This window comes from Cyprinus carpio, chromosome A25 (genome assembly GCF_018340385.1).
Source record: "Cyprinus carpio isolate SPL01 chromosome A25, ASM1834038v1, whole genome shotgun sequence".
Lineage (NCBI taxonomy): Eukaryota > Metazoa > Chordata > Actinopteri > Cypriniformes > Cyprinidae > Cyprinus > Cyprinus carpio.
The window spans coordinates 4,900,961-4,928,590 of NC_056596.1; the positions used below are offsets into that span (position 1 = coordinate 4,900,961).

Consider the following 27,630-nt stretch of genomic DNA (forward strand, 5'->3'; position numbering starts at 1 on the left):
CAACCAGCAGATCTCTCTCCCCATCACTTAAAAGACAGTAATTACTTCCACACGGAGTCTCCAGTTCTGTGCACGTCCGTCACGCACAGAAGTGTGCCAAAGAACAAGGTGCACAATCAAGTGGCTCATATTGATGCTCAGAATTTAAAGCTCGAACCCCTGACATAACAAAACTGTGATGTTCATTATACATTGCCGAATTGATATTCAAGCACATTCACCCCTCGCCCGTGTTCTCTTGCGCTGATCCATAATGCAACAGCACGAGGGCTTTGAAATGGAAATGACACTCATTGTGCTTTTGGGGTGGAGTGGCTTCGCCGTGTTGTCCTATTAGGGGAAGTGAATAGACACAAGGTGTCCTCACTAAAGCCATCATCTTTATAATTAGCTTTACAATGGTTAAAAAAAACCTACATGCTGTTTAAATGCGATGCTGCTCTTGTGTGTTAAACCACACAGATCATCTTCACAGCTGTGGGTGTTGCATGTTGCGGGTTGTTTTGTGCCAGAATTAGTGCTATGTCCTCTTTCTCTTAAGCAATATGCATAACGGTCTGTTCAAAAGCAGAAGCAGCTTTGCACAATGTTCATGATGGAGATGATCATCATAAAACCATTAATTGTGTTCCTATAAAGCACCTGGTGTCAGCCCCATATGTGCCAGGAACATGATCTAGGAGTCTAGGAAGTGTAGACTCTTGTGCGTACTTCTTGCACAAACTCCCAGCGTTAAGCTGATAATTGGTCATTATTTTAAACCGGAGGCTTCGATATACCCTGCATTCCCTCCTACCGGTTACCTCCTGCCTAGTCGATGGCTCTTTCCTCTGTGATGTTTGTTGCTGCTTCCCACTGAGCTGTGTTGTTTGTGGGTGGATGTGGGGCTTCTCATCCTGTAGGCTTGAGTTGTGTGTAGTTCATCTCTTTAAGAGTTCTGTGTGTGTGGCGTGTTGGGGGAGGCTGTCTCACCTGTTCATCTCTTGGACTTTCTCTGTCAGTTCACTGTGAGGAGACGTTCAGGGAAGGAGACGGGGAGCTAAACTCTCAGGTCATATAATATCTTTTTGTTGTTGTATATAGACTAATAACTGGACAGAAATGCTAAGTGAGTTAAGCTTTAGAACTTAAGTGTTTAGGGAGGTTTTTTATGTTGTTTGTACTGTAATATTGAGCATTATTATGAATGTTTATCTTTTTACATGCATAAAGCTGTGTGTAATGTAAATCCGTCTAAATGTAGCAGACATAAACAAGTGATATGTGCAGCTGAATAGTACAAATTTTTAATTATACTGAGGAATACTATTATATTAGAAACTGAAAAATAATTTTATTATAAATACAACTGAAAATATAAAGTAGTTTATTATTATTATATTACATGTATATATCATTACAGACACTGCAACATATACAGTATATTGTAACATACAATTATATATAAAAATATATATATAATTTGACATTTTAAGAGAAACCATCTGTGTTGAAGCCACTTTATATTATATATATTTTTCCAATTATATATATATATATATATATATATATATATATATATATATATATATATATATATATATATATATATATATATATATATATATATATATATATCACAACATTTATATTGTGATGTACAAATATAAAAAATATATAATAAAATCATTGCAACACAGGTCAGAATGATTTAAAATAGTCTTAGGCTGAGCTTTTTAATTAAATCTGTTGCAGAGTAAACAAACAGAACCACTAATCTTCATGTAATCAGCGACAAACAATCATGTGTTATTATTATCCGTCTTTTTTAATGCCTGATTTAGATGGAGCTACTCAAATTCAGACTCTGGGTTTAATTCAGCTTTTGATACTAAACGAACCCACTTCACTAATTACATACCATTGCTAGAGATGACCCTGACAGTAATTAGTCTTGGTTGAGTGTCACTTCCTTATTCTCCTTGGTGAGCAAGAACAGTTGTTTTTCCAGAGAGAAGTGCTTAATGTGGACACATTATTTTTAGTCCAATTTGTAATGAACTTTTTTAAGGTAAACTTGTTTGTACTGTAATGTACTGTCACTCCTACTGTAGTACAAAACCATGTTTACTGTAAATAATACTACAAAATACTTCGCACCAATAAGTATCATTCCTTACACTGAGGGTTGTGTCTAGGTCATATCCGTCTCTAAATGAGATAGACTAGTTACGTTCCTATAATTAGTACAGGCAGTCACTACTAAAGGGTCAGAAAGCCCTTATAATCTGCCCTGGACATCCCTGTGTGATAATCAGGACGTTCATGAGCTAAGCAGAGCTTAATTTCCTTTAGTGCCTTTCACGTCATTATGACATGATATCATCACCTGTGGACTCACAATGCACCTTTGTAGTCAACTGGCTTTGCTAGTATTAATGCGATTTGAAAGGCAAATTGTCCTGGCGTAAACCCCAGGAAAATCTGTGCTAGGACAGGCGGAGTTAGCTTTCCACATTCAAAACAATCATAACAATGTTAATGACCAGTATAAACTCATGTCTAGTAGACAGGTTTAGGTTTAAATATTGGTCAATGGAGGTCAGTGTAACAAAGTTTTAGAACTTAGTGCTAAAATGGTTAATCTATGCTGACAGGCTACATTTTAAATCAACAGCCTCAGGGGGAAGTTTAGAAAAAGTACCGTATTCTTCCAGCAAGCATGGACACTTTTTTCCGACGGCATTTTAAGAGGAAGGAGGCAGGAGAAGCCATGCATGACGGCCACGTACCTGAACCCTGTCGACACAGGAGGCCTAGCATTGCAGTGCCAGCCAGCCGTGCCCGTCGACGCTCCAGTGTAGGCCTTCCGTCCACTGTGTTGACCCAGCGACGCCGATCCAGTATCCAACTTCAGGCTTTACCTCGAATCACTAACAGTCAACTGGTTCCGAAAAGCAGTGGTAGACGGCGGTCCAGCACCACCACCCCAAAGGCCAATCCTCGCTTTTCCGTACGCCGGAAGAAGGTGGGCAAGCTCCGCAATATAGACACACACCTCCTGGGCCCATCCATGCTGCTGGCCAGCTTGATTCAGATGACAGAAGAGGAGGAAGAGGATGAGGAGAGCCGAACTCCATTGCCAGGGCAGGTGGAACTCAAGGGAAGCAGCACCAAGTTCAGGAGTTACACAGATGTGCTTCTCTCAGAAGGCGACAGCGACAGTGACAGCGAGGACTCCAGCGGCCACTCGGATGAGAGCCATCACTCGGGGCTTCGCAAGGAGTGCTTGGAGGAGGCAGATTTGTCAGACTGGGAGATCAAAGAGTCCGCTGTCTCATGCCAGCAGGAATGCCTTCCTCTGGCTGTGGTGGCAGAGTGTGTCCAGGCCCACCCGCTTATCCGAGTTCCCCGCTGCCTCCGGAGGAACTCGTCACATTATGGCCACGCAGAGCTTGGCCCGCACGTGCACTACTGCTGCAGCACCCAGAGGAGGCGCCATCGACGGGTCTCCACCATCTCGAAAGCGGGAAGCCCCTGGCCAGGAAGAGGCCTGCCGCTTCCTAACCGAAGGAGCTCTACCTGCTACAGGGGTCATGCGACTCTCAATCCTCTCCTGGGAGCTTATTACGATCCCAGGCTGGAGTCTTGGAGTGGATTCTTGTCGTATGTAAAACCTTTTCTGTTGTTGGGTCTAGTTGTCATTATTTCATGTTGTGCTTGCAAATTATATACAGGGTTTCATAAAATGCAAGAACAACAATACAAATGCTAACTCTCATAGAATTGCACACACAGGACAGTGGCAGCAAAGGACATATCTATGCAAAAATCGATCAGATGACAGTATCTCAGTAGACAGAATTTGACAATCATAGAATTCAGATGTGCGTTGTTGCCTTCCTACCTCAGTACACTCAGAAAAAAGGTACAAAGCTATCACTGGGGCAGTATCCCAAGGTACAAAAAAACATATTAGTACCTAAAGCATACATATTAGTATCTTTTGAAAGGATACTGCCCCAGTGACAGTTCTGTACCTGTTTTCTGAGAGTGTATGCTGCCTGCGTAGGTATCATTTTCAGCTTTTGGCCGCAGCCAAAGAAACTAATTATGAGCTAGGCCAAGGTTCCTTAAATCTGGCCCTTGAGGGCCAGTGCCCTATAGAGTTTAGTTTCAACCCTAATCAAAGTCATCTGAGTAAGCTAATCAAGGTCTTCAGAGTTACTAGAAAAATTACAGGTAGGTCATCAGGGCTTGAGCTAAACTCTGCTGGGCAATGTCACTCTAGGACTGGATTTGAGAAACCCTGACCAAGGCTTTGCTTGGGTGCATAATGAGAAGACGGTTTCTGTTAAAACATTTGTTAAAGACAGTTTCTTTAGGCTTGTAACATTAAACGTGCATTCACACTGACAACTATATCGCTGGAGGTCACCAAGTCGCTTGACAGTTGCTGCATCATGTCACTGCGCAACTGCATGAAGCTGACCTCTGCTCAACTTTGTTTTTGCACTCTTATTAAAACTGAATGTTGACCAACAACTTTGCCGCTGCAAATTGCTGTCATTATGAAAATATCTAAACAGTTTAAATTGTAGTGAAGACCAAATAAATATACCACAATGTACAGGGTTGATTAGATATTATGACTTTCAATACATGTGAATCTCCACTTACGAAGTCAGCGCTTTCAAGTCAGTATTTTTTGTAAATTCTCAAGCATTTAAACATTTAGATTGAATGCAAGAGCAGGCAGTTGCAATGCAGCTTTTCATTGCATTGACCTTCTCATTCTCCATTCTGTGGATACAAGCTCTATGGCTCTCGCTCATTAGCACAGCTGCTACCATAGCGAGAAAATGTGACTCATCAACGTTACTGATCACCCAGTGGGCTTCTCATCAACAGGTTGCTAAGCATCACTGATTCACTCTGTAGGGGTTAGGACACAAAGGTCAGGGTGAGCAAGGTTTTGATTACAAAATGATTACAAAAAACCTTGAAAATGCCCCACCCAAGGATAGAGGTAATATCTGCCTTTTTTCATTGCATAAACTTCATTGAAAACTTGCTTGTGTATCCATACTTGCACCAGAGCTCCTGTATAAGGAGAGGCCACATCTGTTTCTGCACTTGTCTATTGTGTTAGCATTTAGCATGAACGTTGATGTACAGATAGCACACTCAGATTCTATATAGATGTATATAAAATAAAGTTACATTAAAGACCAGCCCGTTTTAATTTTCTTAGTTTGGTTTAGTATAAAATTCAGTGCTGCATCTTGCAAAGTCGGTGAGCTTAATAACATAAGCTAAGCATTAGGTATCCACAGTGTATTATGGTAGTACAAAAAGCTGATCAAAGGCAGAAAGAAATATACAGATTTCCAAGCCATGCACTATAATGTTCATTGTGGGTGGCTGGTGAAAATAGTCTTATTGATTGATACAGAATTAAACAGATGCAATTTAAAGAGACCCCCAAGGCATTCTGGCTGGAAAGATGCTATCATTTCAGGAAAAATATTCCTAACGTTTTTGCTTTTGAGGATATGATGGACACAGACAGTCTGTTTAATGTCACTGTCACTGTGTTTTTGTCAGGAAAGCCATAGCCAAGGCTGGTGTGCAGGATAACGCTCCCCAATCCGGCGCCATGATACCTGCCAAATGTGAACCCAACAAAGAGATCTGCAGCACTGTGGATTGGACTGTGAGTTACTCTGTATCTATTTTTTTATCAAACAAGTTAGCATTCCAGCTGTTAGCATTCTCAGTTATCGCAATGGCAGTGGGCAGTAAACTCCCATCTCCAACTCATGACACAGTAATCCATTATTAATTTTCTGAAACTTCTGTTCAGCTTACTGATTAATTGTCTTGCACAGGAAAATGCCCAGTTTGGTCAACACGTGTGGTTTGAGACCAGTCCGTCTGGAGATTTCTGTTACGTTGGAGAGACGTATTGTTTTGCAAAGTCACTGGTAAGTGACCCATATTTTTATTCTTAAAACCATCAACAGCAAAATTTATAGTAGTGTGCCTCTATTTGTAAGAATCCCCGCACACGAGCTCCCTCTACTGGTCAGATGTCATATGCAGAGATTCAGATGCATTACCAAGATGCCAATTGTTTCATTTTGTTTTCTCAGCAAAAATCTCTTCCTCGCCACAAATGTGCGTCCTGCAAAATATCTGTTCACACTGTATGCATGGATCAGCTGGAGAAGGTCAGATGATTGTTGTAAAGCTGAAAAACCGTTTAAAAATGATGAAGTATTTAACTTTTTTTTTCTCAACAAATGAAATTCATTATTCCTTATAGATTAACTTTAGGTGTAAGCCATCATTTAAAGATCCAGGATTGAGAAATGTCCGAGAGGTAAGACTTTTAGTCCATTCAAATGAGCTTTATCATTTAGTTTTGTTAAACAACTGAGCTGGTTTGTGTTTCAGACTTCAAATATGAGACATCACTGGGTCCATAGGAGACGGCAAGATGGAAAATGCCGGCAATGTGGAAAGGTCAGTGCAGGACTCATAAAATACGAAACGTGTAATCATCCAGAATGTATTTATGGCCTATTTTCACTCTCTTTCCTCAGGGTTTCCAGCAGAAATTCACCTTCCACAGTAAAGATATTGTAGCCATCAGCTGCTCATGGTGTAAGCAAGCAGTAAGTGTTGCACATCTGATCTGAAATAATTTTTTTTTTATCCACTACTGTTCAAAAGTTTGAGTTCAGGAATAAATAATGCTTTTATTCAGCAAGGAATGCATTAAATTGATCAAAAGTGTCAGTAAAGACTTTTTCTTTGATTGCTGCATCATGGTTTTCACATAAATATCAAGCAGCCCAAATGTCTTCAACACTAATATTTCTTGAACAGCAAATCAGCATATTAGAATGATTTCTGAATGTGACTCTGAAAATAATAACTGGCGAAAAGCTTACAAATGTCAGTAAACTTTCAGGTCATCTGATCTTCATTTGTTGGTCTTTCTTTGTTGTCTAGACCTCTTTTTACACATCTTAACAAAGAATCTATTAATTACTTGTTCGTGTTTTTGCAGAACCCAATCTAAAATTGAAACTATTCATCATTTGTAAATGTTTATAAGCTATTACTAATAATCTAGTATCTTTTTGGGCATCGGACTGTTAGCTAATGTAACAAGGTTTGTGTAAAGGGTGGCTGGTTAAGTTTAGCTAAATGCAGATTCAAATATAGTAATATATATATCAGTGCACATTGCTATGTGTCTTACAGTATCACAACAAGGTGAACTGCTTCCTGATGCAGAAAATCGAGGAGACGTGTTCCCTTGGAGCTCACGCAGCTGTGATCATCCCTCCAACCTGGATCATCAGAGTCCGCAGACAGCAGGTACCACCTGACCTGAAGAAAACTGGTTCATACACAACATTACGGTTATATACGGTGATATATATATATATATATACGGTGAAAGGAGGTCATCAGCATTGATGAGCTCAAATGTAAACACTAAAATGAGTATGTTTATAAAGATACCTATATTATACAGGCATCATTGAAGAGCAGTAAAAGAAAGAAGAAAACATCTCTGAAGGTCAAACCCTGCAAGAAAACCACAGAGGTAGCAAACACCTCTGAACATTTGAACTTTTGTGAATAAAAGGCATATGCTTTTATATATGACAAGATTCCAATATTTAATTCTCAGCAGGATGGCAAATGGAAGAACTTTGTTGTGAGACCCATTCCTTCTCAGCACATGAAGCCTCTGCTGGTGTTTGTCAATCCGAAGAGTGGCGGAAACCAGGTCAGATCCGACGCTTACCGTTCCTTGCGCTTATATGTTATTTTACAGCCACATAATAGCACTTCTTCTTTTTAATAAAGGGAATGAAAATCATCCGCACTTTCATGTGGTACCTGAACCCCCGGCAAGTGTTCGACCTCACTCAGGGAGGTCCGAGAGAGGGGTAAGAGGTGATAGATCATACTTTATTTTTTTCTTCATTCTAAGCCTGTTCTCTTACGCTTTCTCTTCCTCTTTTTAAGTTAGAAATGTACAGCAAAGTGCACAACCTGCGTATTCTCGTTTGTGGCGGAGATGGAACGGTTAGTCAAATTTCTGTGCTCTTATCTAGATAAAACCGGATGGTGGGTAATATCATTTCTGCTCATATGGTTTCAGTATGTGCAGAAAATGCAAATTTTCAAGCGATGCAATGTGCATGACATGCTCGACAAGTACTTGAAACTGATTTGAAGTACAATTTATTTGTATAAGGCATCACACCACTACTAAAAAAAATACTGACTGATCCAAGCCAGTCTCTCAGATATTGGCTAGATTCGTTCATCTGTTGAATTTAAATGAATTTCATCGTTCTGATCACTGGTTAGAAAGTTCATGGGGTCCATAACATGATTTATATGTTCTGTTTGGATAGGTTGGCTGGATTCTCTCAGTGCTGGATGAGCTCCAGTTGAACCCCCAACCCGCCGTGGCCGTGCTTCCCCTCGGGACAGGAAACGACCTGGCCAGGACTCTCAACTGGGGCGGGGTATGAATCTGAATACTTTAGGGTTTTATGTTCTTATAAACATTAATTAGTACATTTCCTTTCCTCCTTTTTTTTTTGTTTCTGTTTTTTTAAGTTTTTAGTTTTAGCTTCAGCTCATGTATTTTGTTATAACCACAAGTTTTGTTTTGCAGCATGAGGTTTGTGGCTTAAACATTGAATTTTTACAGCTGACACATTGTTAAAGTCAATATGGCCCCACTATTACAAGTTTTCCTTTGTTTTTTGAAAATGTGTGTACATGTCAGGGCTACACAGATGAACCGGTGTCCAAGATCTTGTCCCATGTAGAAGATGGAAACATGGTCCAGCTGGACCGATGGAACCTATCTGTGGAACCCAACTTGGAGGCCAGTGAAGAGGAAAGAGACGATCACCAGACTGACAAGGTCAGCTCACACCAGTAAAGGGCGCTAGACTTCAGCAGAAGAACACCATCCTTCTAGCTTCACAACAAGTCAAGCATGAAGGTGTAAAGATTTTTTATAGTTGAAAAGAATGGTAAGGGCGAGCTAATGACTACTCCATGTCTATTTCAGCTTCCCATTAATGTCTTCAACAATTACTTCAGCCTCGGATTCGATGCACGCGTGACCTTGGAGTTTCACGAATCCCGAGGTGTGCTCACTCTCTCATGGAATTTGAATTTGGTTTATGAAATGAAAGTCTGTATATAAAATCTACGATTTGTGAAAGGCTTCACATTTCTAAGATATTGTTTTGTTTCCTCAGAGGCTAAACCGGAACGATTCAATAGTCGACTTCGCAATAAGATGTTTTATGCAGGGGTGAGTGTGTCTGTCCAGTGAAGTCATGTAGATATTATAGTTTATTCTTGTATAAAATGAAACATATGTGCTCAAATACATGTGTTGCTCTGCAGACAGCCTTCTCAGACTTCCTGACAGGCAGCTCCAAAGATCTGTCCAAACACATCAGGGTCGTGGTAGGTTGAGTTACTGTATATATATGATCCAAGGTATTTGAATTTCAAATATATTTGTTTTATTTTTATTATATTTTATTTTATACATTTGTGGTCAAACTGCAGTATCTATTAATTTTTTTTTTTAACAAAATAAAAGGGATCATACAAAATGCATGTCATACTTTCCAAAATAGAAAAAAACAGAATAATATATAAAAAAAACAAAAAAAAAGACATTAACATACTGTCCACAAGAGAAAATAATAGTTGACTTTATAAAAAAAACCCCGTTCAAAAGTTTACATACCCTTGACTCTTAATACTGTGTTGTTACCCGGATGATCCACAGCTGTTTTTTTTTTTTTTTTTTGGTAAATTGTATGTAAAATTTGACCAAAACTGTATATAAAAATTGATTAAAAAATATGTATGTGTGTGTGTGTGTGTGTATATGTTAATAAATAATACAAATTAAACATAAAATTTCACAAATAAATAATATTTCTTAATAATGCATATTTATGTGATGTGTAATGCTGAGGCTAAATTCAGCACCAGTAAGCAATTTTATCAGAAGCACATACACACATATATATATATATATATATATTTACAATTTCACTTAAACACACAAAAATAAAGGCATTACTATATTGATTACTGTGATACATTTTTTAAAATTATACAAATACTATTTCACCAAGTTAGATGGCTCAAATACTTACAATGAACTATGTTCCCTGGTATGCTTTTTCTTATTTCCTGTGCAGTGTGATGGTACTGACCTAACCAGTAAAGTGCAGGATATGAAACTGCAGTGCCTCCTGTTCCTCAACATCCCCAGGTAAACTGACCTGAAACAGAAGTGCAAAACAAATGTCTTATGTAACTACCCGTATGTACATTCTTGTGTTAATTTTGTGCTATTTGATATAGATCCTCTTTATTTTGGCATAATGAAGTTTAAGAAAAAAAGAAACTTCACTCTAGTTGCCAGGAAGACAGATTCATCCGAGTGACATCAAATTTCATGTCATCAAACCACGACAGAAAACTTAGACTGAAAACCTCATTTATAATAAGAGATTTGCTGTCCCAAATTATGTTTATTCCAGGATAAAATGTAATCTTGACAGGAGAAACTAGTCACAAGTTCATTAAAATGAGATTATCCTGACTGAGTTGTTCTGTAGATATTGCGCTGGTACGATGCCATGGGGGAACCCAAGTGAGCACAATGACTTTGGGCCACAGAAACATGACGACGGGCTCATTGAGGTCATTGGCTTCACCATGACCTCTCTGGTGAGTTTTGACTATTGCTCCTTAATGGATTTGTTCTACTTTTACCCTTGAATCCATCCAAATGTTGCTGTTCTCTTCCTGTAGGCAACGCTGCAGGTTGGAGGACACGGCGAGAGGCTTCATCAGTGTCAGGAGGTGACTCTGACAACCTTTAAGCCCATTCCTGTGCAGGTGGATGGGGAACCCTGTAGACTGGCTCCATCCGTCATACGCATCACCCTCAGGAACCAGGCCAACATGCTGCAGAAGACCAAGAGAAGAATCTCTCTTCCACAACTCTATGAGTCAGTATCTGTCTGTCTATCCTGTCAGTCTAAATTGCATTCAATCCTAGATGAAATCTGACTGTTTTTCTTCTGGATGTAGTCAGCAGCCCATCACAGAGAACGTGCAGATCCAGGTGAACCGTATCAGCATGCGTGATTATGAAGCTCTTCATTATGATAAGGAGCAGCTCAGGGAGGCCTGTGAGTATTTCTTCTGCTTGTCCTCTCGCTTTTTCACAGCCTTGAGAACCTAGTCATGCACTCCCGGAAAAGCTTCTGCTTCTCAAACACGGCTTAATTTAAAGCGACCCTAACCTATGTTTCCTCTTTTCTTTCACCTTCTCAGCGATTCCTATGGGGATAATTACAGTTCCCGGGAACAGTGTTTTGGAGACGTGTCGGCTGCATATCGAGAAGCTACATGAGGTGCTTTTCAGCTTGTTGAATGCTGGTTAGAAATGTGCCATCAGTTCAATTTGGCTACAGCCTCTTTCGTCATTGGTAAAGGTTAAGGGGAGGGTCTGAACTGTCAAAGTCAACATGAAATCAAAACTGACTATACCTTCTTAATGAATGTTACTGGTCTCATTGTGAATGATTCATCTGTACATGTTATCCCCAAAAAAGTTTGTCAAAATACAATAACTTGCTCCACCTCTAAAACAACTTTCCTTTTCACTGACATCATCAAGCCCTTATTTTCAACTCCGCCCATTTGGCATGAAACCAAAACAATTTCTAAAAGATAAAATCCTGAAAATATTGTTTCAATCATTTACAAGTCAGATAACTCTAGTAAAATGGGTTGCAATGGTGTAATTCTTGGCTAAATAAGAATACTTGTGTGTTAATGCTACTTTTTGGAAAGAAAATAAATTCATTTAATTTAGCTTGAAATCTGTTTCCTGTGGTGACATTAACATGTCTCTGAAACATAAATGATGTGTTTTTCTATTAAGAAACACTTGTTTCCACTATAATTACCACTCTTCTTGCCAAACATGTGATATTGAGCATGTGACAGCCATTGCACGTTGACTTCCTGTTCAATTACAGTCAGAAAAACACATTGTGACTAATTGAACTCACACAATGAGGCCATTTTGGACAGGAGCCATTTTTCACTTGCACTTTCTCTGTGTATTTTTCCTCTCTCTGTCGCTCTCTCTTTAGGAGGGGTATGGTATGAATACAGATACGCTGCACATGCCAAAGCTTTCACCAAAATGGTGCTTCCTGGATTGTAAGTAGAGCATCTACTTACAAAATAGCATAGAATTTGTCAAAAAAAAAAAAAAAAAAAAAAATAGTGTTATAATTATACATAACTTAATTTTTGTGAGATTCATTGCTCTTAAAATTTCCAAATCTTTCAAGCCTGATGTTTGCAAACCCCATAATCACATTTTTCCGTCTTTGGTTTGTTTACAGCTACTACAGCAGACCGTTTCTACAGAATAGACCGCGGTCAGGTAGCTACAAAAGTCAGCTTTTACATCTGTGTTGCATGTCACACTGTGCCTTTTTAACTTACAGCATTGCATATCTCCGCAGGAGCATCTAAACTATGTGACGGAGATCTCTCAGGATGAGCTGTTCATCTTGGACCCAGAGCTGGTCACCAAGGAGACGGTGGGCACATCGCCTGGAATGCTGGGGGCGATAGAAACTGTCGAGGGATGTTCCAACAGCACAGACCAGTTTGCTTTTCCTGCCTGCTCGGCCGGGCCTTCTCCACTGTACAGGTAGACTGAAACGAGTCACTTCAGATGACAAAATGTCTGGTTAAATGGTATCAACTCATGTTGTTAGGACTGCAAAGAGTTTTTGCACAGTCTCAAGGTACAATTTTATGTTGCCTTTTACTTTGGCAGATCATTTTAACACCGTCGACTAGCAGAGTATGTGCGTGGGCAGGTTTAGCTTCGCCTGTGGGCATGAAAATTCTGTGAATCTCCTTGGAAAAAACAGCAGAAGTGCACAAAACACTTATGTAGACATGATTCATAAAAGGAACTAAAATATCTTAATTTTTTGATTAAAGGAGTTGTAGATTTAGCATTAAAACAAAATTATAATTTTTTTTTATTATACACAACAGATGTGAATGCGCTTACAAAAAGTACCAGAAAGTACCATGGAATTAATATTATGTTGTTTTTTGTACTAATTGTCCAGTAACTCAATATTACCATCTGATGCCATTACTATGGTCCTATCACAGTACTTTTTTGTAAGTGTAGGAAGTTCCCAACAATAAAATACAGCAATATAATATATAGTGGGGTCTAAATGTCTGAAACCACCAGAAAAAGGTTTTTCATTATATATATATATATATATATATATATATATATATATATATATATATATAGACAGATAGTATTTATTTATTAGAAATAAAGTTAATATTAATACCATAAACTTTTATAAATATACCTTTATAATCAAATTAATTCTTATAATAAAGTATCTTAAATTATTTAAATATCAAAATAATAATATAATAAAATAGCTTTTATTATATCTATTTTTTTTACGTATAAAATATATTAGCATAACAATTTGAGTAAAAACTTTACTATTTTTTTTGTTACTATTAATACAATAAACTATTCTAAATCTATAATTATAATAATTAAGATTTAAATTATATAAATGAAATTTTTATGATGTAAATATTAAAATATATTTTATTATATCTATTTTATATTATGTATTTTATATTAGCATAACAATTGTAACAAAATGTATTTATTTATATGAAAAAAAATATTCCTCTTACCACAATAAAATATTAAATTATTTCAATAAAAATATTTTATGTTATGTATTTTATATGTACAATATTACTATGATATTATATTATAAATACATATACATTATATAAATAATACATACATATAAATTATGAGCATTACAGTTTAAATAAAAAGTTCAACTGACATGAATTTCCGAATGTTTAATACATGGTATGTCCCAAATACATATAAATATAGAGAAGCCTTTGTGTGTGCACTAAATATGTATCACTAGACTGAACCGAATGCATTCCTTCCTGTTTGAAAAAAAAAGACAGTTGCTCTTCAGCTCTGGTCTATTCCCTCAGGGGAAGTTTTTTTGTTTGTGTATTTGCGTGCACATCTGATGGCGAGACAGAGAGAGTGAGAGACAGTGACATTTTTGTGCCAAAGTCTCCTGTGAGCCAGCACAAATATGTGTGTTACTCAAATGTAAGCCCATCCAAGACAGGACAGTCCCTCATAAAGGCCCCTGCTATTAAAAACTCATTTATCTGTGTTTACATTCACCCTCCCCCTGCCTGACGCACAGCAGATCGCTGAAAAAACTCATCCCATCTGTCAGACCTCATTGTAGCAGTTGTTCTGTTACAGTAAATTATACACATCTCACAAACAATGACTTTCCCCGCCCCCCACAGCATGTAAACACACTGACACCGGGTCATCGTCTTCTCTGTTGTCTGTCCACCCCATCATGCTCTCGCAGGGTTCACCAGACGCATGCTGAAGGCCAAACGGAAAGCGTGAGAACGGATAGCGACTCACACGTGCAAGCTAGCAATCCAGAGACTCCCACAAAGCCAGGCTTGTGCAGGTACATCTCAAACTGGGGGCTTTGTGGTTTAATTCAGACCTTCACATCCAAAGCTTTGATTGTTTCCATGCCTTGTACTTTTTATAGCAAGCATCATTACTAACAAAGTAATCCATCCCATGATTCCATGTGCTTAATTAGGGCTCTGTAATGCCCATCTGCAACAAAAGTACACTACAATGGCACAATAATACTATGGTACTTTGAAATATATCAATGCACCGTAATGTAATTTTTTTGCTAGTGAGAGGGGCAGAAGATATCCATTTTCAAATAAATATCTTACATAAGCTTGTCTTTGCCCAATGTCTTTCATTTTTAGAGGGGAGCAAAAATTAAGAATTTGAATCGTTCAAACACACTTGATGAGGACTCAGTGAATGTGCCAAGGTACCTACAATATTTAATAATCATATCTGGTAAGACACACAGATGTAGTTGGTTTTGATTATGAATAGTGGTATTAATATTCAGTTTTAATTTCACAGGTTAGATTTGGGCTGGAACGACAGTGATCAAGGTACACACACACACATACATTATTATTATTATAAAAGTATAACTTGAAAAATATATTTAAAAATAGTATATTTACCAATTTAGTACAAGAAAAAAACATTTTTTCCATTTCTTTCAGTATATATATATATATATATATATATATATATATATATATATATATATATATATATATATATATATATATATATAATTAATAAGTCATTTATACATTTATTTATTTATTAGAAAAATGTATTCATAAACTATTATAAATATACAATAATTATTATTATTTTATATAATATAATTTAATAAAATAGATCATCACATATTCATGCATTTTTTTTAAATTACCTAGACCAGTTTCGTGCAATAAAAGCACTCATATTTAGTTTGATGTCTTTCAGAATCAATCAGTTTGCTCTTTGATGCCGTGAACTCTGACAACATCGAAAAGGTATTCATAAAAATAATCAATATCAGCAATACCATACATTAGCTACATTGCCAGATCTCATGGACTTCTTCTCTGGTCATTCGTGCTCTGCTGGTTCAGATGCGTGAAGAAGGGGCAAACCTGTTGGTCCAGGACCGTTTCGGCCGCACCCTCCTCCATCATGCAGTTGTTTTAGGCAGTAAAGAGATTGTGAAGTATATCATTGATAATGGTGAGTCGGTTGGACATTTGATTATTGACTTTAGACTTGCGTCTCATTTCTAATTATCTCTCACTGTTTTTGGTGAACAGCTCCGGCCTGCATCCTGGATGTGACGGAGAAATCAACGTAAGTAGTGTTTTAATTTGTGCTGAAAGCAGGGATAAAAAAGTTTGTTTTGACTGACAATCATAATGGCTAGGAGATGTTTCTCTATGTTTTCTATTCAGAGGGGAGACGGCCCTGCATAAGGCAGCTGCGTTGTGCCAGAGAACAATCTGCGGTTACCTGGTGGAGGCTGGTGCATCCCTCATGAAGACAGATCTACAGGTGAGAACTTTCAAATGGACCTTATTTCTTAACATTTCCTTGAATGATTTTTAAACACTTAAAGTGGTCACGATATTTTTTTATTATTAATATGTTCATTGAGGTTTACTTATAATATTAATAAAGTATTTTGCACTAATAGCTAGGGCTGTGCAATTAATCTGCGATTATGAGCGCGATTTTGCCTAATTGTCAGTGAACTACGGCTCTGTGTAGTGAATGCTGCTCAATCTGAAAGCAGGTGATGGTGATTTACTACTAATCATGGAACCGGCTTTACTGACAAGATATGCTTAACAATCAAATGCGATTAATTGCACAACCCTACTAATAGCCTATGTGTCTGTGTGTCAGTGTTTTGAAACAGTATCCATATAAAATGACATTTTCAGACAAAGCATTATGAAATTATTTACTTACGGTTTGCGATGCAGTTGGCTGTTTCCTCTTTCAACAAAAAGTTTCTGGAACTCTCTGTTACACTATGACTCGTTTACAAAACAATCTGCAGTCAAATGTTTAGAATAAACAGAATCCTCTAGCGCGACACAGGAAGCCATTAAAAACAAACCATCCACTTGTTCTTGACACTGAGGGGCTTCTTTAAAATGTACAGACGACGGAAACGAACTGTTTAAATAGGACACGTCAGCGCGAACCTCCTTTTATTCTTCTGTTTTTACTGTTTCAGCAGTACTTCAATAAATCAGTGGGTTCTGTTTGCGCTTGACGTGATGTGAAGTGGGCGGAGCCTATGTTGCAATGATGTATTACTATTGGTCGATGTTGCTCTGGAGGCGGTCATATGCAAATATATATGACCATATAACCTCACAGGCATTGATTGAAACTTGGTTAAATAATGTATTATTATTATATTAATATATTATTATGTATTATGTGCGTAAGTTATTTATTTTTATTTATACCAGCAAGCATGTATATAAATAAAAATTGGCAAAAAAAACAAGAAAAAAATTTAGGAATTAATTAAATAAGAAAAATTTCTTTCCCTTATCTAACATTATCATAATTTTGTTGATTTGTTTTATCTATAAATGCAAAACTTTATTGGCGAAAAAAAAAAAAAATTACAAATATTGCATTAAATAAGAGAAATAATGTATTTTAATAATAATATTCCTACATAATCATAATTATGTTTATTTTGTCTATAATTGCAAAAATTATTCTGTATGCATTTATTTATTCATTCCTTCCTTCCTAAAATCATTCCATCATTCCTAAAATAAAAATAAAGTCTAGTTAATATTTATTAATTAAATAAAAAATATCTTTCTGTCATTCTGCAGGGTGAAACTCCAAAGATGTATGCAGAAAAAGGTGAAGATATGGAGTTGGCCGCATACTTGGAAAACCAACAACACCACCAGATGATCCAGAGGGAGGACCATGAGACGGCTGTGTGACTGGCCTCCGGAACCCTCTTTTCCATCCACCACCAAACCACAGAGTCTTATCTGCTCTCTCCTGTGGCCGGTTTATCCGGTCGGCAACACGCTAGCGATGCTATGAGGCAGCACGTGTGCGGAAATAAGCTAGTTGCTCTCTGTATTGATTGACAATGCCAAAAAGACAGTGTTTGTGTCATGTTTCAGAATGCATGAGTTTGTTACATCACGTCCAGCTTTCAGGGCTGCACAAAACTGCAAAACTCTGCTCCTTAGGACACAATGTGCAAAATTTTGGGAATTTCAGGGATGAAGTACCATGTATGAAAGTGGCTTTTACTATAAGGAAACCAGACAAACCTCACAAGAGATTAACAGGAGAGGTTTCCGCTGCTTCTGATTACATTTACTTAATATTAATGTTTGAATTAAAAAATTCTGATTGCATATCTAAAGGTTTTACAGATTTTATGTGACTGTAATCCAATGGAAACTTCCTCTAGCTTGGCTTCCACTTCACGTGTTTGTTCTGATTCGAGATAGACGTTGTTTTCATAGCCTCCTGCGTTTAAGAATGCTTCCTCAGCTGTTGCTTACGGCCAGATTCTCTCTTTGTGGTAAATGCTTGAATTTCGTAAAAACATTCCATTAATTACTACCTTAGATAGCATTAAATCAATTCTTTATTCACCATATATTATAAATCGTAAGCGTTTCTTAGACAATAGATTTGCCTTTGGTTATTTTATAACCATAAATGTTCCCCTAAATGAATGAAGTTTCCTTCAGGAATGGGATTGTATCTCTTAGCATTGCTTACACTGACTGCTACACATCTGAATGAAAATTTTCTCTCACCAGTGTGATTTTAGGTTCTTTACAGAATTTATCAAGTTATGCAGCAACTTGAACTTGTTCGTTTTGGTTTCCGGCCAAATTGAGCATGTTAAGTACATAGAAAATTCTTCTGAAAATAAATCACATTTTCAGTGACAAATGGCTGGGTAACAGATATATTTATATCATGACCTGCGGTTTAAATTTGTGTATATTCAACCTGGTCACTTTATGTACATGTAAAATTGACTAAATGCTTGAATAATAAAAGAGACAGGAAAGCTGGTCTTTTTTACAAAGCAGCCATTTGACAACACTGTGTTGTCAGCATTGAAATAGTGTGTTTGTGGTGAGATGTCATTATGATAGAATATGTATTTTGTCAGTGCTTTGTATGAGTTGCTATGCAATTCCAAATAGATAATACATGTATATAATCTGTCAAACATTTTAAAAATGTGTGAACAATCCGTACTGATATAAAGCTCTTTCATTTGTATGTGATATGAACTTAGATGAGGCTTTATTTATATGAGCAGATAAGAATTTTGTTAGAGGAAAAGTCATATATTTGTTCTTGGGGTTGGATTGTTACTGTCTACTTGGGGAAAAAGAAATAATTAAAGACTTTAAAAACAAGTTTATGTTTTTGCATTATTTACTGAGTGTACTTCTATCATAAGGTTTAATTGACAGCGCACTGGTAAACACATACGCACTGCAATGGCGTCTTTTCTGGGTTTGGAGCGCCGGGTGGTAAACTGTGCCTCTCCCTAGGAGGTCTTTATGTCTGAATGAGTTACCGGTAATGATGGATGTGTTGACATTTGTGACTCATTTATCATTTCGGAGATAAGCTTATTGTTTTCTCTTTCCTGCTCTAGCTTCATTTCTGGAGTAGGAAAAAGGATGCAAATGTATTTATAAATCGGTTTAACCTCAGCTCAACCTCAGCTTATTTTAAATTTGCTGGATAGTATGTTAAGTCAAAGAAACATTTCACACAAACTCATCTGAACAGAGAATCACTGAAATCATATAATGTATTATACAGATAGACTGGATTATTTAGCATATTTCCTACACAATGGCAATTCAAAGCACTTAAAAACACACAGGGACAGAATAAAAAAAATGATGAAATTAAAAAACAAGTAAAAAAAAATATTTCGAAAATACAAACAAAACAATTTAAGATGTTTTAGATATTCTAAAGGGACAAGGTCATAAAAATAAATAAAATAAAATAAAAATAATAAAACAAAACATTAGAGGAAACAAATAAAATAAACAGCTAATTAAATATGATAAATTGTACATCAGGAAAGAGAGAAATTTACTTTCCTCATTATGCACGATCATAATTTTGTATAATTATTTGTTTTATGTATCTATACTTGCAAAAAGTTCATAATATAATAGTACGTTTATTTATTTAGAAACATGCATATAAAATGTATAAAAAAATAATAAAATAAGTTAAATAAATAATTACTGAAAGTGAAATGTCTTTCCTGAATTTTGCATTTTTATAATTTTGTTTACTTATTTGTTTTATGTATTTATAATTGCAAAAAAAGTATATAGTATATAAATAAAAAGTGTGTGTGTGTATATATATATATATATATATATATATACACTAGATTTTATTTATTTATTTATTTACAGCAAGCATGTGTATAAAATGTGGCAAAAATAAGAAAAAGTAAATAAAATGTATCAATTAAATAAGATAAATGTATTTCCACTTCATCTTGCATTTTCATCATTTTGATTACTTATTTGATTATTTATTAATTTATTTTATGTATCTGTAAATGCAAAAATGTCCTTACATTATAGTAGATGTTATTTATTTTATTTTTTACCAGCAAACATCTGTATAAATATACTGTGCCACAGGAAAAAGGAAAGAGATAGATAGATAGATAGATAGATAGATAGATAGATAGATAGATAGATAGATAGATAGATAGATAGATAGATAGATAGATAGATAGATCACGTGGGGAGAGAGAGCGAGAGAGAGAGAGAGATTGGGGGTGAGTGTAAGTGCACAGCTATGCGACCAGCTCAAACTAGTTCGGAGAAACACAAAGAGCAGCAGAGATCATAGAGAGAGCTGAACACAGACACACGCTCACAGCACAGCATCATATTCACAGCAATAAGGCAAGTACAACATCATCATCATCATCATCATAACCCAACCGCTCCTATTATTAAACTGTAGTCGATGTGCTTCACGACGCTGCGCGTTTGAATTATAGCCTAGTGGGTGATAAATAATGCACATATCTGCGATTAACCGGATTTATTTTGTTATGCTTATATTATAATTTTATCTGCGTTTTCGTGAGATAATAGGATGTGTGTGTATATATAATATTTTGGATGTGTTTATGATGTGATATATACAGTAGTATGACATGATAAATATAAGAAGGCGTATGGACGCACCGTGTCATAATAACAAACGCGTTGAACGTCAATAAAGAGTTTAATCTAAAGCACGGTTTTACGATTTTTAGACTATAAAATGCATAAATTACGTTTAACATCAGAATAATTCACGAGTTTAGAATAATAGCGTCAATATTAGATTTAATTGGACGGCGACACTAAATTAAATTGAATAAAATTGTTTATTATAGTTGATTTAATGGCGGATGTCGCTTTAAATAGTTGCATTAATGCTTTAATAGAGTCTTGGAGCTTGTGTTTCCGTGCGAAAGGGCGCTTTAATGCTGTCAGAGAAAATGATGCTCTTTGAAGTGCCAAAGAGGACCAGCTGCCAGCAACTGCTGACCCACTTCTCCAAATCAGAACCATCAGGCCTTGCCATTTCATTCCGACGGAACACAAACCTCCAGATGTGAGAGAGCCTGCGGTCGGGGTGTCAAGCGATCGACGGTGAACTTTGTGCTCCTTGAGGAAGTTTTCAAAATGTCCAGTTCTGCATTTATCAAAGGCAGCATCCCACGTCCCCTCTTGCATCAACAGAGTGGGTTTTGTCCTCCAATGCAAATAGGCTTACATTCAAAGAAGAGGCCAACCCCTCCTCCTCAAGACACAGCAAGGGATCTGTGTTCGGGCCCTTTCAGAGAGGGAAGCAAAACGGGCGAGATCCTGCTTTGTTCGGAGCCAGTGAATCAGGCTCCTCTAAGGCCCAGCTGAAGGTCTTTGAGGACTTGGCCTCTCTCCCCGCGGAGGCTGAGGAGGGGAGGGGAGGCGGGGGACCCCCTGCCGACCGCTGTTTCTCCTCGCACAAAAAGCCCGACCCCGAGGAGCCCTTCACATTTATGAGTGACTGAAGAATGGAGCCGTGCCGCGGGCTGTGCCTTGAAAGAGGCCTGTTTTAATGGAGGCAGGGAAAGAATGAAAAGGAGAAGTGCTTTTTCTTGCTAGAAAGAGGAAAATATAGAGAGGCTCTTTATGGAGGCACACACAGCGAGCTGCTTGAATGGCGGAGGATATTATGTACACAGTGTCTTTAATTCAGACAGTACAAACAAAACATTCATATCTGATGTGTAATTATCTGACTTGATCTGTTTTGCTGTTTCTAAAAGAGGACTTTTGATGGTTAGTTACCGGTTTAGCAGAGTTAATGGGTTTGCAGTGAAAAATTAAACCAGCCTAGAAAACAAGATATAATTAATATATCAAAATGGAATGTTTTTGAGCAGCATAAATACAACCAAATACAACATAATATATATTCATGTTGATGTATGTATATATTTGTATATGTATATAAAATATGAAATACATATTAGCATGGCATTATGGTGGGCACCTGGTTGGATGCTGTCCTCTACATTTTAAGATAAAATCTTTTGGATAAAGATAAAGTCTTTTTGGCATTGTCAATTAAGATAAAATGAAATATAAATATTCGATTAAAACTTAAAAAATGTAAATGACAATTAGAAACGTTGCCCTGGCAGGTAACTGAAATAAGTTTAAACTGGAGAACTAAAATAACTAGAATTGAAATAAAATAAAGCTAAATAGAATATATATATATATATATATATATATATATATATATATATATATATATATATTATATATATATAAATAGTAAATAACAAATATTAAATTAAATATAAAAAATAATATAAATGACAAAAGCACATTCCAAGCAAAAGCTAATTCAAAATATTAACAAATAATTTATAATAATAATAATAAGTCTGCTTCACATTGTGCATCTACATAATTGAACTAAAATTAATGTCAGCTGTATTTTTTCCCAGAATGCGGAATTTATTCTCTATAGCGCTTGTGCTGCTGGTGGTGTTGATGATCACCGTGGAAGCCAGTATGAAGAAAAAAGGTTCTTTTTTTTTTTTTACTTAAAATGATGCAATGCACATTCCTTTGGTGTGATATAATTAATAATCATTCTCTATTTTGTGACAGAAAAGGGCAAAGAGCCCAAAGCAGATGCTGAGTGCAGTGAATGGCAGTATGGGAAATGCGTGCCCAACAGCGGCGATTGCGGCGCTGGCATTCGGGAGGCGGCCTGCAACGAACAGACAAAGAAAACCAAGTGCAAAGTCCCATGCAACTGGAAGAAAGACTTTGGCGGTAAGGAGTTTTACCATGTATGAATACACTGAATGCATGTCTGGATGTGAATCAAAGAAAAACATATTTAGACAGGCCATTCATTCTAGTTTGTCCTTGGTTTTTAGCTGACTGCAAGTACAAGTTTGGTCGCTGGGCCGAATGTGACACTACTACAGGAACCAGAAGCAGGTCTGGGACACTGAAGAAGGCACTGTTCAACGCTGAATGCCAGACCACCATTAAAGTGTCCAAACCTTGCACCCCAAAGACCCCCAAACCCAAGGGAGGCGAGAAGAAGAAAGGAAAAGGGAAAGAAAACTAACTTGAAGACCACCCCAACTGCCCCATTGCCCACTCAGTGGTATATTCCTATGTGACACTCCCAAATCCTCCAAAAGGTGAATGCTGAGAGGAAAAAAACTGTAGCCCTACCTACTGTTTTTATTTCCACTTTCTTTGTTTTGTAATTAGTAAATGTATGTGTCTATGCTGTTGTCATTTGATCTCTGTAGCGAATTTTTAATTGTAATCGACTTTGCATGTATAAAATAGGCCGCAGTACATCTGTTGTCTAACAATTTGTCTTTACTAAAGAGAAAAACTGGTGAGACCCTAATTATGCCCCTAAATGAAAGTATTTGTAAATTACAACAAAACAAATGAAGACTATTTCTGTATGTTTATAACATGTAAGCTGAATGCTTAAACGAACATCGCTCCTGGAAGTAACGGCCTATATAAAGTATCTGTTTATAAATGTTTATGTTTTTAGATTTGATGGATGAACAATCAAATTTACAACACTAACTGATTACTTCGACAGGTTGTGAATAAATGAAAGTGTATTTTCAATAATACTTTCTGGTGCTTTTTTAAAAGCAAAGTTCAGACATTTATTGTTCAAGACAAACTTAGGAATTATCGACAAGAATGTAAGTATGATTTACACAATTTTGTTCGTTTAAAAAAAAAAAATCAATTTATTGTGCAAACAATAATAGTTTTACAAACTGTAACTTAAAATAACAAAAAAAAAAAAATTCCAATGTGCCATACAATTCGTAGAACAAATGCAATAACAGTGCCCTGATGAATATTGAATTACAAACATTTATTTTTACTTTAAACACCATCACGCTCACAAAAAAAAAAACAAAAAAAACAAATGAATCAAGGTGTTTTGTAAGTTGATTTACATGTATGCATTTGAGAACTTGACTTTAAGATACATTTAATGCATACAACAAAAGCAACAAAATAAATACTTCACTTTATTTACATTTTTGGCTCTAGTAAACCAGCATCATGCTCACAAAATAAGAATCAGTGTCTAATCTATCGCATTGATTCACAAAAACTGTTGGCGTAAGAATACATTCACAAACAATATCAGCAACATAATAAACACCAATAACGTCAACCAACTTCACTTTTTTCACTTTTGGCTCTAGTAAAACAGCTTCACAGTAACTCTATCTATCTATCCAGCATTCTCATTGGTTTGCTAGGATTCATTGATAAGAGAATGAAGTCCGACTCATTTTGATGCCAGATTTCTGAACTTGCACATCAACAGTCGTTTAAAGGTTCTTTTGAAGGTGGCGTTACAGAGCGCGTAGCACACTGGATTTACAGTGCTGTTGACGTAGCACATAAAGTAACCCACCATCCATAGAATTTCAGGGACACACCAGCGGCAGAAGGTACCTACCAGAACCATAACACTATAAGGAGTCCAAGTTACAATGAAGGCCAAAAGAACGGCAAGGACGGTCTTTGTCACCTTCCTTTCTCTAAGAGCCTTGCGTCTGGCATTCTTGGAGACAACCTTGGATGCTTGACGTTGAACCTGTATGGTAGTATGGTTTTGAAGACAGTGAGGTTGCATTGTCTTGCTAGTTTCTGCACACCTTGTCAAGGTCCTCGGTCTCGAGGTTTCTGCATCCGGCACTTGGTCTTCTGCAGAGGCGTCAGGACTTGAATCCAAGGAGTAGTCCGTTTTGCTGAACTCTACAGAAGGGAGGCGTTTGATTCTAACGAGCTTTGACTCTTGTTTAAATGAGCATGTTTCATTGGGTTTAATGTCATTCACTAGGTCAGGGTTTGCGGTTGACGTTCCTCCACTTGCCTTAGACGGTTCAAGCAGGTTTGTGAATTCAGGCTTCAACTTATGAACCCGTCTCTGACTGGCCAGGGATAACCTTGTGTACAGTACCATCATTATCACAACGGGAATGTAGAACGCTGGGATGGTGGTTGCCAGGGTTACGGCAGGGTTGGAGAGGAGCAGGATATAACATTGTCCCTCTGGGACCTTGTTCCTGTCCCTCCCAGCCTGCCAAAGCAGGATGGCTGGAGCCCAGAGAAGCAGAGACTGTAACCAAGCCACAGCAATCATCACCCCAGCACACCTTGCTGTACGTTTGGTTGGGTAACTCAGAGGCCGGGTCACGCAGAAGTACCGGTCAAAGCAGATCAGCAGGAGGTTCATCACAGAGGCGTTACTCACCACGTAATCCACAACCAACCACAAATCACACATCTGCGGTCCCAAAGGCCAATATCCCTTTACGGCGTACACAATGTAGAGATTCATGGAGAAAACACCGACGATAAGGTCCGAACAAGCAAGACTAAAAAGGAAGTAGTTGTTAATGGTTCGGAGATTGCGGTTGACTTTGATTGAAAGCAGAACAAGGACGTTGCCCAGGACTGTTAGCAGGCTGATGCAGCTAGTGACAAGTATTATGAAGACCACCCCTACAGTCCCGAACGAACTACGTGGTTTTCCCAAGACCAAGTATGATTCTTCGGGCAAGGGACTCTGCATGCTGCTGTTGAGCATGATGGAGGAACTTGTGGAGGAGTCTGTGACAAGAAAACGGGAAACGGGAATTTATCATAAATCAAGAAGTGTTTAACTTGACATATGAGCAAACAACATGAAATGAACTCTACAGACAGTATATACTACACTTTTAATGGTAAAATACACAACTCTAATTGGTTATACATAGAAGTAAATATATAAATTAGACAAAACAAATTATGACCCTAACATGATCCAATCAGCAAACTTACCGTTGAAAACAAACGATTCAAAGTCCCTCGAGAAAACGACAGATGCAGTCTCCATGATCTGCTGCTCAGTCTGAACGAGAGAACGACTGGGAGGACTTTTAATTCCTCAAACAGTAACACCCATCCTCACCTTCCGAATACATAACCAGGAACAAGTCATCCATCCTCTTAGGGCTGTATCAATACAGTAAATTTACTGGAAGATGATCAAAGTAGTGTTGAACGATCATATTACTGCTGAATTCCTCCTAGATTCGTGCTGCCTTTTTAAAGCATGTATACTAAATGCAGTTCCTGTCATCTAAAGAGGAAGGCAGCAGTTACATAAGGGATGGAATCTAATTACCTGACCTGTAATGAAGCTCCACAGCTGTTTCAAATCTTTTTAATTTTATTATGATTCTATTTTAACATTTTAAATATCACACATACTACAACACTCACAGATGTTTACATAGGTAAAAGTTGTAATGAGGATGCAGGGACCTGAGTAAGTTTAATTAAAAAACACTGCAATATATAAGACAATGAGAAGAAACTTTATTACACATGAAGACAAATAAACTTTGACAAATAAGCACATTTTCCTAATTTTTTTTTATGACCACATTTTGTTACAGATGTTTTATTTATTTTAAATTGCGACCATTTTCAGGAGAATTTGGGAAAAATGTGATTAAAGGGTTAGTTCACCCAAAAATGAAAATTAGCTTGTATTTTACTCAGTCTTGAGGCATTATAGGTGTATACGATTTTCTTATTTCAGACGAATCCAGTCGGAGTTATATTAAAAATTGTCCTGACTATTCCAAACTCTGACATTGCAGTGGGTGTTGCAGTTGAACAGTCCACAAGTCATCAAATAAAGCGCACATCCATAATAAAACGTGCCTCACACGGCTCCGTGGGGGTGAATAAAGGCCTCCTATAGTGAATCCATTTTTTTTTTTTGAAAATATCCATATTTCAAACGTAATAAATACCTTTCTCTCACTTCCGATATCTGTCATATGCGGAAGCCATTACGGCGGATGACGTAGTACGTCGGCGTTGCGTGACAAATGCGGAGAGAAAATAAAACAAAACGCGGGTCACCAATTAGAAGCACTAACCGAGGATTTGTAAAGAAAAATGATGAAGGATTTTGATATAAACCAAGATGAGACTGGTTTTCCTTTGCTCCTATAAACAAACTCGCGAGACTAGCACATCTCAGAGGCGCGCGAACTGCGCATACGTACTGCATCATCCGCCGGAAAGGCTTCCGCGTATGACAGATAAGGGAAGTGAGAGAAAAGTGTTCATTATGTTTGAAATATAGATATAAATGATAGAGCTTGGAATATCCAGGACAATTTTTAATATAACGCCAACTGGGTGAACATTTTTGGGTGAACTATCCCTTTAACTGTCAATTATGACAAAAAAAAATGCTAAATAATAATAAAAATATAAGTTGTGGAAAATTAATTAGGTATTAGTCCAGGTATTTTTATTTTGTTAATGTCCAAGTTTTTTTTTCTTTCCATTATTCTCAATCATGTTTGTCAGCATATC

At 37.1% G+C, this 27,630-nt stretch overlaps 3 protein-coding genes across 4 annotated transcripts; 2 read left to right on the top strand and 1 right to left on the bottom strand.

Annotated features, from left to right (window-relative positions):
* The first annotated feature begins 576 nt into the window (after positions 1 to 576).
* On the top strand, positions 577 to 19,050 carry LOC109093326 (diacylglycerol kinase zeta-like). Of its 2 annotated transcripts, none has more exons than XM_042715120.1 (34): positions 577 to 1,051; positions 2,657 to 3,645; positions 5,587 to 5,695; positions 5,871 to 5,966; positions 6,135 to 6,212; positions 6,308 to 6,364; positions 6,439 to 6,507; positions 6,588 to 6,659; positions 7,255 to 7,371; positions 7,532 to 7,603; positions 7,694 to 7,789; positions 7,870 to 7,952; positions 8,031 to 8,091; positions 8,427 to 8,540; positions 8,807 to 8,947; positions 9,098 to 9,176; positions 9,291 to 9,346; positions 9,442 to 9,504; positions 10,257 to 10,330; positions 10,680 to 10,791; positions 10,876 to 11,075; positions 11,158 to 11,258; positions 11,404 to 11,483; positions 12,231 to 12,300; positions 12,489 to 12,529; positions 12,612 to 12,802; positions 14,568 to 14,675; positions 14,997 to 15,065; positions 15,164 to 15,195; positions 15,584 to 15,633; positions 15,724 to 15,844; positions 15,925 to 15,961; positions 16,063 to 16,162; positions 17,476 to 19,050. In XM_042715120.1, exons 2-34 carry the CDS (start codon positions 2,702 to 2,704, stop codon positions 17,590 to 17,592), a joined length of 3,810 nt encoding a protein of 1,269 aa, XP_042571054.1. In that variant the 5' UTR covers positions 577 to 1,051; positions 2,657 to 2,701; the 3' UTR covers positions 17,593 to 19,050. The 2 variants fall into 2 exon arrangements, with proteins under 2 accessions (XP_042571054.1, XP_042571055.1); XM_042715121.1 differs by having other exon boundaries at positions 578 to 1,051; positions 7,691 to 7,789.
* A 1,384-nt stretch (positions 19,051 to 20,434) lies between these two features.
* On the top strand, positions 20,435 to 23,849 carry LOC109050624 (midkine-B-like). Its single transcript, XM_042715119.1, has 4 exons — positions 20,435 to 20,586; positions 22,677 to 22,756; positions 22,843 to 23,010; positions 23,118 to 23,849. Exons 2-4 carry the CDS (start codon positions 22,678 to 22,680, stop codon positions 23,312 to 23,314), a joined length of 444 nt encoding a protein of 147 aa, XP_042571053.1. The 5' UTR covers positions 20,435 to 20,586; position 22,677; the 3' UTR covers positions 23,315 to 23,849.
* A 191-nt stretch (positions 23,850 to 24,040) lies between these two features.
* On the bottom strand, positions 24,041 to 27,538 carry LOC109050619 (muscarinic acetylcholine receptor M4-like). Its single transcript, XM_042715118.1, has 2 exons — positions 26,074 to 27,538; positions 24,041 to 25,860 (listed from the first exon to the last, which is right to left on the bottom strand). The coding sequence occupies exons 1-2, from the start codon at positions 26,126 to 26,128 to the stop codon at positions 24,530 to 24,532; spliced, it is 1,386 nt and encodes a 461-aa protein (XP_042571052.1). The 5' UTR covers positions 26,129 to 27,538; the 3' UTR covers positions 24,041 to 24,529.
* Between the last annotated feature and the right edge of the window lie 92 nt (positions 27,539 to 27,630).